We start from the raw sequence: 14307 nt of genomic DNA on the forward strand, positions 1-14307 counted from the left end.
CCAAGCATCAAATAGAGGTTCCCCGGCTGGTTGCAGCACAAGCTTTGACTTCTTGAAGCCGTAGCCATGCTGAGTCCTGTCAATAAGCTGACCTGAGAGGTGGTGCTTAGAAAATACCTGATGGAGAAATAGTGACAAAAAAAAAATGGAGGAAAGAGGGGACTGGCAGAGAGAGACAGATAAAAGCACACGAAGGTTCATGACACGCAAGAAGACAGGCATGAAGAAACAGGGAAATGGAAGGAGGCGACAGACGAAGACAAAGTCAATAGATAGATAGCCCACGGCAGCTATCCGTCAGACCTCAGCTGCTTCCCATCTACTGACATATAACACCATTATACGTGCCGTTCGCGCATGTTGGTGGACATATGGCTCGGCCTTTATTTGTTTACTAGTAATGATGTCATTTTTTCCCCCATCCACTGTCATTTTAGGCATCAGGTGCTGATGTGACTGTGTTTTCGCTCGAACGTGTGTACATGTGTGCTGTGAGCGGTAGCTTGGTTAGCCTGGGTAATTGTAATTCCAATAGCATGCTTTGAAGGCTGGGTAATTGTTACGGAGATGATACTGATCAGTACGCCTTTTCACTAAACAATTTTCTCCTTGTTTTGGCTCCAAATAGAGAATGACAGAGTGGTTGCGTGGGAGGGATTAGATTTTCCACTGAATGTGTGCGTGTGGATCCACCTGAGCTCTAAGTGGCACATGTCTGTGTGGTTCAGTTTAAACTACGAGCTTTGTTGTAAACATCTGTGATTGTGAATGCTTCTTTGTGTGTGTACTGGTACACATGTATGTTTATCTTGTCTTTTCTTTCCTTTTCTTTGCACACATACTGTATACGCACTGTATACGTGAATGTGCGTTCACCTGTGTTCTCCTTCCTCAGGTATGATTTGGTCGGAATGCAAAGAGATCTGGACCGACGGGCCCAGAGAGTACATCATGCACCTTTGGAACGTACTGGACTTTGGCATGTTGTCCATATTCGTGGCGTCCTTCACGGCACGCTTCATGGCTTTCCTCAAGGCGTCCAAAGCCCAGCAGTATGTGGACATGCACGTGCCGGACGAGGACCTCAGCAACGCCTCGCTGCCAGACGAAGTGGCTTACTTCACCTATGGTAAGCAGTTACTCCAAAAATAACTATCTGAGTAATATCGTTTTGATAAGATGTGGAAGGTATAAGTTAAAGTTTTGCTCATTACCTTTTGTGAAGATTACTACTTGGCCAGACTAGTTCCTTTGTTTTGTTTACTAAGTGGATTATGTGTACGGTTTCATTTCTTGACTATACCAAACCGACACCATATAATAAAATGTGCCAGCTTTTATGAGGTGGTTTGAATCATTGTTTTGTTGCGTCCATCACTGATAAGGACAGCAAATCAGATGGGTGGAAATGTCATGAATAGCTAGAAAACGGTAAAAACAAGATGAATGAAGTGTGCATTTGTCATTCAGACATAAATGCCATTTTTGCATGCTTACCTGAAGATGTCTGCAGCTATTAGTGTACACAACCCCCTGTTTGATAAGTGGTTTGGTTGGCAACAAGCAATGGTGATGATTTTTAATGCTACTGCTACTATTACACACACATTCACTGGAAAGTTATTCAGAAGAGGTACAGTATATACACAACTGAGAATAATAGATGCAGACAGACAATCAAACAATAATAATGAACACATTTGTTTGAATTGAAACAAATACAACATATTTAAGATCTTGATAATGAGCATGTATCTAGCCAACTACCAGAAAACATCTTTTATGCCTTACAACAGCTGCAGGCTGCAGAACTGTTCACTCCTACTAATGGAACCTTCATCAGTGCTGTCATCTGGTGGTGGGACTCTGCCATGACACATCAGTAAACAGCTGGAGGCGTGTATTACCGCAGTGTCACTTATAATCCACACAAACCCGTGTCTTCCTATCTGTGCAATTTGTGTACATCACACGCATCCGTTGTCTTAATTAGAGACGAGAACAAAATGTGAAAGAAAAGGGAAACTGAGTCTTTCTTGCTTTTACTCATTTCTTTCGTGTGTTATGTTTCCATCTTGCTCAGTTATCCTTTCCCTCTGCGTGTGCCAGTTTGGCCGCCCCTTTTCCCTCGTCCCTTCGTCCTTACTTCTCCTTGAACACACTACCCCTTCATCCCCTCGCTTTGCTCGCCGCCCAGCTCATTGCCTTCCCTCCTCCCACTCCCTCCTCTCGCCAATGACTTTTCCATCCTCTCTTAATCCATCTTCTTACTGTTCCGTCTCTTCCATCAAAGCCGAGATGAAGCTTCTTAGGAACATCCCTCGCTAACATTTAGATGCAGCCGTTACCAGAAGTTTACTCCTGAACATACTGATGAATTTCAAGAGGAAGCCGTGTGTTTGGGAGATTTAAGCCAAATTTGCACGGATGAACATAGTGTTGCACTTCCCTTTAAACCCCTCTGTTTTGCACCTATTTGGTATAACGTTAAATGAATGTTTGGATATGTATTTGTGATCAAACCAAGGACCGGTTGTTTTAGTCTAATATCATGAAATATTTAAATCTTGATTACATCTACATGATATTAATGGGTTTAATTTCAGCACTAATTACTAATGTAGTTAATTCATCAGGTTTGATTCAGTTTAATATTCACAGGGCAAAATCTGACCCTTTTGTATTTTCTGAAGCGTTGATCATACAAACAAAAAATAGACAGGACTCCTTCCTATCTCAGTCAGCCAATACATTAAAAAAACGTTCCTGTTCTCCTCCAGCCAGGAACAAGTGGCGCCCATCTGACCCCCAGATCATCTCAGAAGGCCTGTACGCCATCGCCGTGGTCCTGAGCTTCTCGCGCATCGCCTACATCCTGCCGGCCAACGAGAGCTTCGGCCCGCTGCAGATCTCGCTGGGGCGCACGGTCAAAGACATCTTCAAGTTCATGGTCATCTTCATCATGGTGTTCGTGGCCTTCATGATCGGCATGTTCAACCTTTACTCGTACTACCTGGGAGCCAAGTACAATCCCGCCTTCACCACGTGAGTTAAGCAATGAGAGCGGTGCGGTGTGTAGAGGGAGAATGCGTGTGTCATGTCAGTTTGTATGTGCAACGCAGCACCAGAGTACGTGACCCATCGTTGTCCATTTTGTATTAGAATTGACTGAAAGGGAGAAGAATTACTTAGAAATCAAAAGTATTTGATTTGGACTCCTTCTAAGTCTTCCTGCTATACAAGGCTATGGAACAAGGACATCCCCGGGAGAATACAAATCATCACATGACCACTTGGAGGAGATTGTTTTCTTGGTCCATTACATTCATGATTCTTTATCAGGGGCAGAGATCGAACTTCAATCTCCCCCTAACACTGGCAATCAGGCTTTTCTGTTAAAATTAATAAGGAGAATCATGAATGGGGAGGTTCACTCACTACAATCTATAACAAACACTGGGGTACGGCGGGTTCATGTCAGAGCTTTATTAAAATTGTGCATAGAAAGAAACTAAGTTGGGTTCACTGTGCTGTTGAAGAGCAGTCTACGAGCAAATGGAAGGGAAAGTGAGATGGCAGTGAGTGATGTCTGTGGAATATTCAGTCCAAACTCTGGGAAATGCATCAATATTGGTATAATTTCAAGGCCTATCTCACCCTTTTTTTATCTACTTATTTTTTAATCAATATGGTTATGAAAATATCAGGGTTGCTTTTGGGATTTTCTGACACTATTTTAAAAGTTAGTGATGCCAGTCCAAACCATTTGGATAGCTTGGTTTAAAATGCCTCTGTAGCCATTTAATAAAGAAACACATTTATTGAATATAATTTAAAGAAAGTAGACACTGATATGTTTTATACAGCATTCGCATAACATAGGGTTTTACCAATCACGAAATTTTAGATCACAATCATTTGTCCTCCAATTACTACGATTACCAATTTAATTGCTTTTCTCAAACTTTTGCATTATACCCTCTAATAGTTTTCAGTCATAATTAAATGGTTGCACTCCTTTGGCTATGCACTCTCCATATTTGTGCCATATTGGAAGTTAAGCGCCTCAAAATAAACTGTTTGATGCTTCTAATTTTCCCCTCATGTGCCACTAAACTAAACCACAGCACAAGAAGGGGACTTAAGATGACGATTGAAAGAGTACCGAAATCATGTGTTCTCTGACGCTTTCATCCGGCTGCTGAAAAGCTAAATGGAAGCAGCTCTAACTGTTAGGCAAAACTATTCTGGTCAGCTCAAATAATAGTAACTATCCAGTTCTTCAGAGGTTTGATATGAAAAAAAACAACAACAAAATGCTGATTTCCACAGCCTCACTCCTTATCGACCACTGGCTACATCCACCACTAATAAGGAAAGCAAACCGGTAAATAAAAATTGTTAACTAAAGACCTCGGCGTGTTCCCGAGCAGGAACTGCAAGATAAGATTGTGTATTTGCCATCAAGCCATAAATGCCATGGCTGCATGATAACCTGAAGATGTCTACAGTGTTTGCGCACACAATCTCCTGCTTGATCGCTAATATTCTGGCTACACAATTGTGATGACTGCAATACTGCCGCTGCTACGCACACTGAGGTTCGAGTAATTGCCAAAAGGATGTGGAAATAGTGATGGATATATGACATGATATGACATCCCTTTCTTATCCAGATGTGTCGATACAGGTGAATAGAAACTATTCTAACAATTATTCAAAATGATCCCTATTAACTCAAACAGAACTATGACAGGTCGACTTACCTCATCCTCCCCTCCACACTGGCAGTCTCTTCCTGGCAGAGCCCTTGTTGTGTTTTCAGTAGCCTGAGCGACAAATCGAGTGTGACAGATTATTGTTGTATTGCAAAATTGAAAATCATGCAGCTGAATTAACCGAGGGGTCGTTAACAATACCCTGAATGTGCTTTACCTGCTAAAGTGCTGCACTTGCCGGGGGCCATTCATTTCAAATGCTGAAGTGCACATTTTAACTCAAGACTCAGTTTGCACTTAAAGGCTGCAGTTTTCATAGCTCTACGATGCTTTGTCTATACTTGTTTTAGACACTTCAGCAACAAGTGACTCAGACTTGATTAATTTCCCATTATCATTGAGACAAATTGATGTGTTGTATATTGTATAAACCTGCTTTGAAAGCAGTCAAGTACTCCGACAGATCAATCTCAACCTCGCCGCTTCTGCCTCCTCCCTTCATTTCAGCTCGTCCGTTTCTCCGTCAGCCCATCCTTTCATATCAGCGGCAGTCACAGTGGCAGTGGATGCTTCACCGGCATTGTCGGATATTTGTTAGAAAGTTATCTATCTTAAGCTGCCGTCAGGATCTTTCTGTTTATCATCACTCATCGAAGAAAGGAAACGCTCTCTGAGGTCCCCCTCTGTCACATACCATCACTCATTTTCTGAGAGGGAGACGTCCCCAGATTTAAGCAGATGACATTACAATGTCTCCGCTCAATGCAACTGAGCAAAATGTGCCTTACAGGTTAGTTTGTAATTATGTCGTTGCGTACTGCTCCTTAATTTACAAACCAGAGGTGGGGAAAGTGTGTTACTGCAGGTTTTTGTCAAGGTTCACACTCTAGGAAGAGAGCCTTGGCTTTTGGAAACCAGCAAAAATCTAATCAGTGCATTTAGTAGAGCATGATGTTCTTATGTATAATTTGCCTTCCAGGTTTCTTGTGTTAGTCAAAAAAAGTGTTCAGCTCTTGGTTCATTTTGCTATAGCAGACATTCCAACCATGACAAACTGCTGCACATCTGTCTCATGACGATTAGGAGTTCTCACGGTACACCACGCTGTAGTTAGAAAGGTTAGCCCACTGACTTACTGCACTGCAGCTAAGTTTCACCTTCTTAATACAGCCATAGCTGAAGGATTAAACATTACAACGTCAGAATGAGGAAAACAGTGAATGTTTTCCTGGCAGTCATGTCAAACTACTGGACTATCCATCCATGTGTCTGCCTGCCTTCTAATCTGGTTGTACAACTGCTTGTGCACCTGTCTGTGCTGAGGTCTATACGTGTGCTCATGACAGAGAGGCATATCTCTTCGTGTATATCTGCTGAAAGTGTAGTCTCCACACTTGATGCCAAGCCATTCCAGTACAGACAACAATATGTGCAGCTTAAAAGCTACATAAAAATAGATAATTTACCTATCGAACTAATGCCCAAGTTTATGAGCTGCTGCACATTTACCTTGGAAAAGACCTATTAGAATCACTAATGGTAAAAGATGTGATAAAAGGTGTAATAGCACTCTGCTTTTCCATGCTGTCTTACTTCACACATCTGTGCTGTGCGTGTACAGTAGCTCCTCTGCTGAGCCTCAGCACGGGGGTCTTAGTAGCTCCCAGTTCTGCTTGGCTGCCCGCGTGAAGGCAAAAATCCAGGGAACGTGATGAGGAGACAGACAGAGCAGAGGGTTAACAGACAGAAAGGCAGATAGACAGGTGGAAACAGAGTCTAGCGGAGTTGAAACAGACCGTCAGAAAGAAGACCGCAGTCGGAATCCGACGGTCTGGCATAATGAAGACTTGTGAAAAAGAGCCTGGGCCCTGTAGATGAAAATGCCTTATCATCGCCATTACTCTGTCATTTCCATCATGAGTGCATGATCCAGCTGTCTACATTGTCCCCTTATCACTTCTCTGTGCTACACAGATCAAGGCTGATTTCAAAAATCAGCTTTGACCCGTGTCAAAAATAGAAGCCGCTTCTCATTTTATCAACCTCTGACTGCATTTCTTATCAGAATGAGATGAGAAGAAAATATCCCTGAGTTCTGGCTTCTAAATGACACTTCTTCTTCAATACCCTCTCCTGGTGCATTTAAGAAGATAGAAACCCTAGATTCTGCTGTTGTCTGTCTCGCCACCAGGGGTCAGTCTGGCATTAAATCTCAACTAGCCTGAGACTTGTGCAGAGAGACATAAAGCATTTATTTTATTTATTTTTTTTGTGTTCAGTATTTTGCATTGTTTTGCACAATTGGTTGTTGTGAGGTGTCATGTATTTTGTGTGTCACTGTTGTGTCTGTGCACGTTTATTTCACTGTAAGTACAGTCACCAGATGTCACATCAGTGTGTTTGCTATCTGCTAATGATAGTCGCGCGTATACCGCACACAAATTGTGAATTTGTCACCCAGCGGAGATCATAAACCTGTGTAATTATGAGTGAATGTTTTCGTGCTTAGCCCTGTGTGTGTGTGTGTGTGTGGGCTCTGACTTTAGACACTAGATAGGGCACGTTTGATGGTGGGCAGGAGAGAGGGCTGGTCTGATAGCTCTGATTCAGGAAAATAAGGAGGGAGCCAGGTGGAGGTGGTAATGATACCCCAGGAGGGACCGCTCGGCCTGGGGGAAGGAGGGCAGTTTATGAGGGAGGAGTCAGGCTGAGGATACCACTCACACACACAGTCACACACACCCAATGTCAACCAGCTCACACTGGCAAAAAAACACGCACACACATAAACGCACAGTTTGACAGGACCTAATGAAGACTGAGCAGTAATAGCCACACATACCCAATCCCCAGAGGCGCGAAGACACTTGTGACTCACAGTCTTAAAAAAACACACACACACACACACACATGCACACACCACATGCTCTTTGTAGAGTGCCCACACAGTCTTCTAACATATGCAAATACACTAAAGCGGGGACACACACACACACACACACAAGGGGCACACACTTACATACACATTATATGTCTCTATTTGTGTTTGCATATGGAGCCCTGGACCTCTCTATGTTCGAGTTAGCCATGCATGGGAACATTGCAAAGAGAGAGAGAGATAGACAGGGACGAAGAGGACAGGGGAGGTAAAGGCAGAAAAAAAAGTAGAGAGGAATGAAACAGGAAATTGTCAGAGTTGGAAGCCTTGCATATTTTGGGGCCGAGCAAACGAAGGAGGGAACAGAAGAGCTTGAGAAAAATATTGATTATTCCGATGCCGAAGTCAAACCGGACAAATGCAGCAAAATCATATGATTAACAGCAGCGCGAGCAAGTCAGGAGCTGAAGTCCACTGGGAAGAGGCAGAGGGCAGAGGGAGATGGAGAGGAGATGAGGGATGAGAAGAGAACCACGGGGAGAGATGCAGAGGAGGGTGTTTTTGGCTTGGCTCTTTGTTCAGGCTAAATGCGGGAGACCGGCCAGAATGCATAGACAAAGGAGGAAAAACAAGGGAGAGAAAATGGGAGAGGAAGAGAAGGTCATAGAGACTGAGCAACAGACAGAAGAGCAGCTACGCAGGCTTAGCAAAACCATAACCATTTGAAAAGGTGGAAAAAATCAGGCATAGGTTATGTATTGTGCACAAATTTGAGCAGAACCTTTTTTCATGCTCTAATGTACTTTCAAGGCGTATAGTTTACATATTTAGGTTGCTTTCATACCAGTGGATTATACACATATTGGGAGTGAATTGAAAGACACAATCAGTGCTGACAGAATAAGATATATGAGACTCTAAGAGAAAAGCAGAGTAGCCGAAATCCAGACATGAAGGTGCAGGCAGCATTATAAAACTAAAGTGAAGACTGAAAGAGAGTGTTGTGAGAACAAACAAAAAAACGAAGTGAGTGTGAAAGAGTGTTATCAATAGGAGGAGACTGTGGAGGGGAGACAGGAATAGTGGTAAAAGAGATGGGGACTGAAAGGATAAGAGGTGAGCGAGAGTCAGAGTGTGAACAAAGGAGAGAATTTATTTGCTCCAAAGGAAAAGCAGAGGTGTTGTGTTACCAGTCAAGCACATCTGAATGTCAAACCAACGGGAGGGGGGACACTCAATTATAAATAAGGCAAGTCAGACAAAAATAAATGAGACACAAAAGTAACGGAAAAGGAGCTGATGTATGTGCTGTGGCTGGTAAGAGATTTTAAATGTCAGACCAGTCAGACCAGTAGCCTCCTCAGAGTTTGTGCCAACAATGTTTCAGTCACTTCTTCCATTATAATGACAAATGATGTCAGGCTGTCTTCATTAGATGCAGTCCCTCTGAAAGAGAATGACACAAAATATTATCAATTAAATTGCTTTAGCTAAGTTTAGATGACGTGACAGATATGGCAATAGAGACACACATGCTTTAAGCAATGTAATAATTGCTGATTTTAGTTCCACTGTGTGACTAGATTAGATTAAATTAGATAGATTAGATAGATACTTTATTTATTTTTATTTTATTTTTTGTCCAGTAGCTTTATTGCATAGAAACAGATATATACGATATTTAAGTTATATAATAATAGGAATATATAATGCTGTGTAAAAAATATACAGTATTGGCAGCAATGACCAAAGTCCAGTTGTTTCCTCACAGAGAGGCATTGTATAGATTTATGGCCTGAGGGACAAACAACCTCCTCAGTCTGTCTGTGGAGCAAGACAGAGACATCAGCCTGTCACTGAACAAACTTCTCTGCCTGACTATGGTGTCATACAGCGGGTGGTGGACATTGTTCGTGATGGACTGGAGTTTGTTCAAGGTCCTTGCCTCTGCCACGATGTCAGGGACTCCAGCTCTGCCCCTACCACAGAGCCCTTCTTCTCAGTGCTGCCTCCCTAGCATACCACAGCGTAGAAGAGGGCACTGGCAACGAAAGTCTGGTAGAACATGTCCAGCAGCTTCCGGCAGATGTTAAATGATCTTAGTTTCCTAAGAGACGGCACTGACCTTTTTTGTATACTGAGTCAATGTTTGCCAACAAGTCCAGTTTGTGATCTAGCTGTAGACCCAGGTACACAAACGTTAGTCCCATAAGTTTATTCTAAGACTTACTGGAACCAATTTTGTTAACAGTAGAAAAGAAAAGCATTTGATGGCCGCATTCATGTTATTGTGCTAAACAACTGAGAAAAAAGTTGCTTTCATGACATGAAAATAAAGAAACTAGGCTGTTTGATAGAAGCAGTTTACTGCCATTTAGAGAGGGTACTGAGGATGCTGACAAACCAATGTGTTGGGCAAACAAAACTAATTGACTGAAATAAAATAAAAAAGCCTCCATGTCGTCCCCTATCCAGAAAACCAGTTCTGAAGCTCTATGTGGGTGGCTCTGGGTAAAGCCATCTCAACAGTATCTGACTCTTCCTGTCTACCAGCTAATTCCAACGTGGGGAAAGAGGATGAGTATGACTAGAGCTAGCTAGCAACCCGAGATATCAACCACCTGTCACTCAAAGTGGCCACGCTTTAAATTACACTAAATATAATTCAAGCCTAAATATAACTGTTATAATTGAGTTAGCTGCACATCTGCACAATGTCCTTTGGGGGAACCCTCCTATACAAGCCCCTTGAGGTTTTTTTGGGGTTTCCCTGGCATGCCTTTATGCTCCTACCTTCTTTAATTACGTATTGTCAATATATATATTTTTTTGTATTGTTGTTGTTTTTTTATTGTATTTTATGTGCCAAATAAAATGAAATGAAATGAAATCCCAAAAGCAATTTAGTGATAGCTCACAATATGCTAACGGCTAACGGATAAGTTATCTGTTGAATTTAACAAGTTAGCTAGCTGGACATGCCAATGTTTACAAGTAATGTTAGAGGAACTAACCATCTTCTTCTTCTGTAACCGCTTATTCCTGTTAAGGGTCGCGGGGGAGGAACTAACCAAGATAGTTAAATGTATTCTTTGCACTTACTGTGCTTTTGATTTTGGAGAATGACTAAAAAAAAAATAGCAAACCCACTGTATATCTGTTTTGAACAATAACCTCCTGCGCACTTCTTAAACCATCAGCTGAAATCAAAAGTGTTGTGCTATGGCTAGATAGCTGTTGTTCAAAGGAAAGGTTTTGGTCAGCTCAGGGCTTAACTGGTAAATGAAAAACGACAAGAAACAAGCCAACTTATACGATATCACGCATAGTAGCCGGACACGAAAGGAAAGGAAAGGAAAACACAACACAGGCGAACACAGGCAAAAAAAAAAAAAAGAGAGAGTGAGCGAGGGAGCAGGCAAATTAAAAAAAGTTGATGTCGTGCTTGATTTGCTATCAAAACACTCTTAATTGCTCATCTTGTGGAGTTGTATTCCCCGTTTAATAAGATTTCTCTCACAGCTTGCCTGAAGGCAAATAACCACAGCAGCCTGCCTTTGTGTTGCTCTCTTTCTGCCACATTTTGTATCAAACTGTCCGATGCACAGTTCACAGTACACGCACACTCGCAAACAGACACCCATCGCTTTTTGTTCAGTTCTCCTTTCATTTTCCTTCTCCATTTTTAGTCTCACTATCAGACTCGCACGCAGGCATCTCTTGGGCGCTGCGTGCATTCATTCATTAAAAGCCGAGGTGGGCAAGGCCCCACCCATGTTGTCGCCATGGTGACGGCTCCTTTGGTGCCACAGATAGAAAGTTAAACTAAAATTAATATTTAAAGATGTTTCGGGTATATTTGCCTGTCTGACTGCTTGTCCGTATGAGGAGGGGAGAGGAAAGGAAAGGAAAGGAAAGGCGTGGTGATCGAGAGGGAGAATTTAATAACGTGATAATGACTGAAGGGCAGAAGGAGAGAGAGAGAGAGAGAGAGAGAGAGAGAGAGAGAGAGAGAGCAAAAGGCCGGGTGCAGCCGTTCACAAAGGCTACATTTACATTTACATTCATATTCGGCCAATGTGAAAGTATTGCTGCAGATTAAACAAAAGGAGGACTATATGAGATGGAAAATAATGAAAAAGGAAAAGTATAAATCAAAAGAATAGACTGAGTGACAGAAATGGCAAAAAGCTGTTGGGATGAAGGATGGAAACAGCGAGAAGGAAGGAGGACAATGCGGGGAATGATATAAAAGCGGGGGGAATATAATGAGAGAATGTGGGAGAGAGGTAGAGCAGACAAACAAGAGACAGAGAGAGAGGAGCTGAGACGACGGCCACAAACATGAAGCATGAAGAAAGAGAGACGGAGGGAGTCTCCGGGGCAAAGAGGTTGATTTGGGCCTGTTGGTGATTGGGTTTAGACCTCTCCCGCAGAGCCGAGGTGACTCACCAGTCTCCCACACACACAGACGCACACCACGCCGTATGTGGCAGGAGTTCAGTGCAGAGAAGAGAGAAAGAGTCACACTAAGGAAGAGAATCAGTTCTTTATTTTTTAGTGTCCTGCAGGGTGAGTGTTTTTGTATTTCTCATGTTGTGGGGACATAAATCTGATTACTCAGTCACACCAGGGGACTTCTTTTCGGGGATGAAAACTAACTGCCCATGACATAACCCAGTAAAATTTCAGAGTGAAGAATTGGTTTAAGGCTAAGGCAAACACCCCTGAAATGAATCTGACAGTGAATATAATATGCTCTGAAGTGATGGAAACATGCCAAAGACGAAGTGCTGAAGCGATTGTGTGTGTGTTTTTCCAGATATCAACTTGAGGACCAACGGAGTAAGCTCATTTAGGAAAACTGAGGACCTTTGGGTACTTTAAAGGTCTTAGTCTTTAGGCACACAGTTGTGATGGTAAAGGCTCAGGCTGGGAAATTTACCATTTTAATGAATGTGCTCACAAAGATAGCTATACAAATGTGTGTTCACGTGTGGGTGTGTTTGAAAAGGCTGCGTGCAACCTATTGGGAGCTGCCACTCTTAATAACGGATAATAACACACTGTCCATCGCTGTCTCCAGCTGCCGACTGTCCCTGTTGATTCACTGCCTGTTGTACAATCCTGTTATAAAACACACACGCGCATTTGAAACGAAATAATCAGATTTTTAGGTTGTTAAAAATGTTTCCATTACCCAGAGCATCGAGCATCTCATCCATCATAACAACAGGGTATTGTATAACACACACATGACCAGTGCCTTTAGCTGACATTAGCAAAAGACAAATTCAGATTTAGCAGGGATCTCCGTGGATAAATTTTTCTATAATTGCGCTTCCTCGCTGAGAGGCATCTTGCGCTTAATTCGGCGAATTAAATAAGCTGCAAAACGAGACAAGCCAAAAGAAATGATGATTCACAGCAACACTGGCTGCCCATGCATCGATACTATTCAGTATGAAAGAAAAACATCGTGACTCATATGTACTGCTGTCCAAGTTCTGTCTATATGAGAGCAATATGTGAAGCGTGCTCTGCGCAACCAAGCCTGTGTTCTTGTGCTTGACGTGAAACGCAATAAGGAGAGGTTCACTTCGAGTAACTCTGCCAACACAGAGTTACTGTTAATGTCACAGCACTTTGGAAGTTGCTTCAAACTAACAATCTGCCCACTTGAACAGAAGAAGACTGAACATAAATAGTCAGCTGTGTGTGGTGAGTGTGTTATTTCAATTGTGCGCGTTTCTGTGGATGCCTGAGCTAATGGCACATTAATGTTAGCTGGAACAAAGCCCCCGTCATTATCCGCACTCGCATTTTGGGAACATGGAAATCTAAATCGAGTGAGTGTTGCGCAGGGGTGGGATGGAGAGCTAAAAAGACTTATTGGAAGAATAATTTGATTTAAAAGATAATTGGGATAAAACAATCGGCAACAGATCATTTTGTCTGTCTTCATTTTTGTTTAGTTTCATATGTCAAAGCCACAGTAAAGGGTTCTTTTAAGAGAGCCGCAGGAGAAGATATTATTAAAAAAGAGAAGGCTCAAAATAACAGATTCTCAAGGGAAGTCCACCAAAATCACCTTCCTCGGCTCTCCTGATTGTGCGATAGGCTTTTAGGAATGTGTGTGTGATGTGAATAGTGAGTGAGGAGAAGGTACTGTTGTATTCCCCAGTCACTGCTAGACATGTGACATAGCAGTGACATGTCTGACACCTATGCCCTCTATCACCGCAACACAAAAAAGTAAACCACTTAAAAACTTAATGGGGTTGTTAGTGTCAGTGTACTCCTACACTGGCGAAGTCGAGGAAGTCGCTGCCCTGTTGCACATGGTGGTATTCTCGCTGTACCCGTTTTAAAATGTGTTTTTCTCGCCACGAACTGGAGAACCCGCCTTGTGTCTTAAGCCCGTCAAAGAGGTCAGAGGTCATGGGCTAACCGCCACAACATTCTGCTGCGTTCTGCTGTCTCTGGACATTTCAGTGCTTTAAATTCCTCCATGTAAATTAAAAAAACAAATATGTTAAGAATTAAATATTTCAAGGACCGCCTCACTGGGACAGTTTGACCTACAGTATCTTTGAAGATCTTCAGGGGGCTATGACCATCAGAGCCATGCCTTACTTGGCCAAACTCTTGGCTAATCCAAAAATTGATTAAAAAAAACAAAGGTTGAGTGTAGCTAAGGCAAGAAGGTGA

General features: G+C 42.4%; 1 protein-coding gene across 1 annotated transcript in view; it reads left to right on the forward strand.

The window, feature by feature from the left end:
* trpc7b (transient receptor potential cation channel, subfamily C, member 7b) overlaps positions 1-14307 on the forward strand; it is a gene marked incomplete at its 5' end in the record, with an annotated part of 46793 nt that overhangs the window by 23163 nt on the left and 9323 nt on the right. The window contains 2 exons of the mRNA XM_084550475.1: positions 896-1129; positions 2781-3045. Coding sequence (XP_084406601.1) covers positions 896-1129; positions 2781-3045 — 499 coding nt within the window. The remainder of the gene's footprint in view (positions 1-895; positions 1130-2780; positions 3046-14307) is intronic.

The sequence above is a fragment of the Chelon labrosus genome (genome assembly GCF_963514085.1).
Source record: "Chelon labrosus genome assembly, chromosome: 8".
NCBI classification, from domain to species: domain Eukaryota; kingdom Metazoa; phylum Chordata; class Actinopteri; order Mugiliformes; family Mugilidae; genus Chelon; species Chelon labrosus.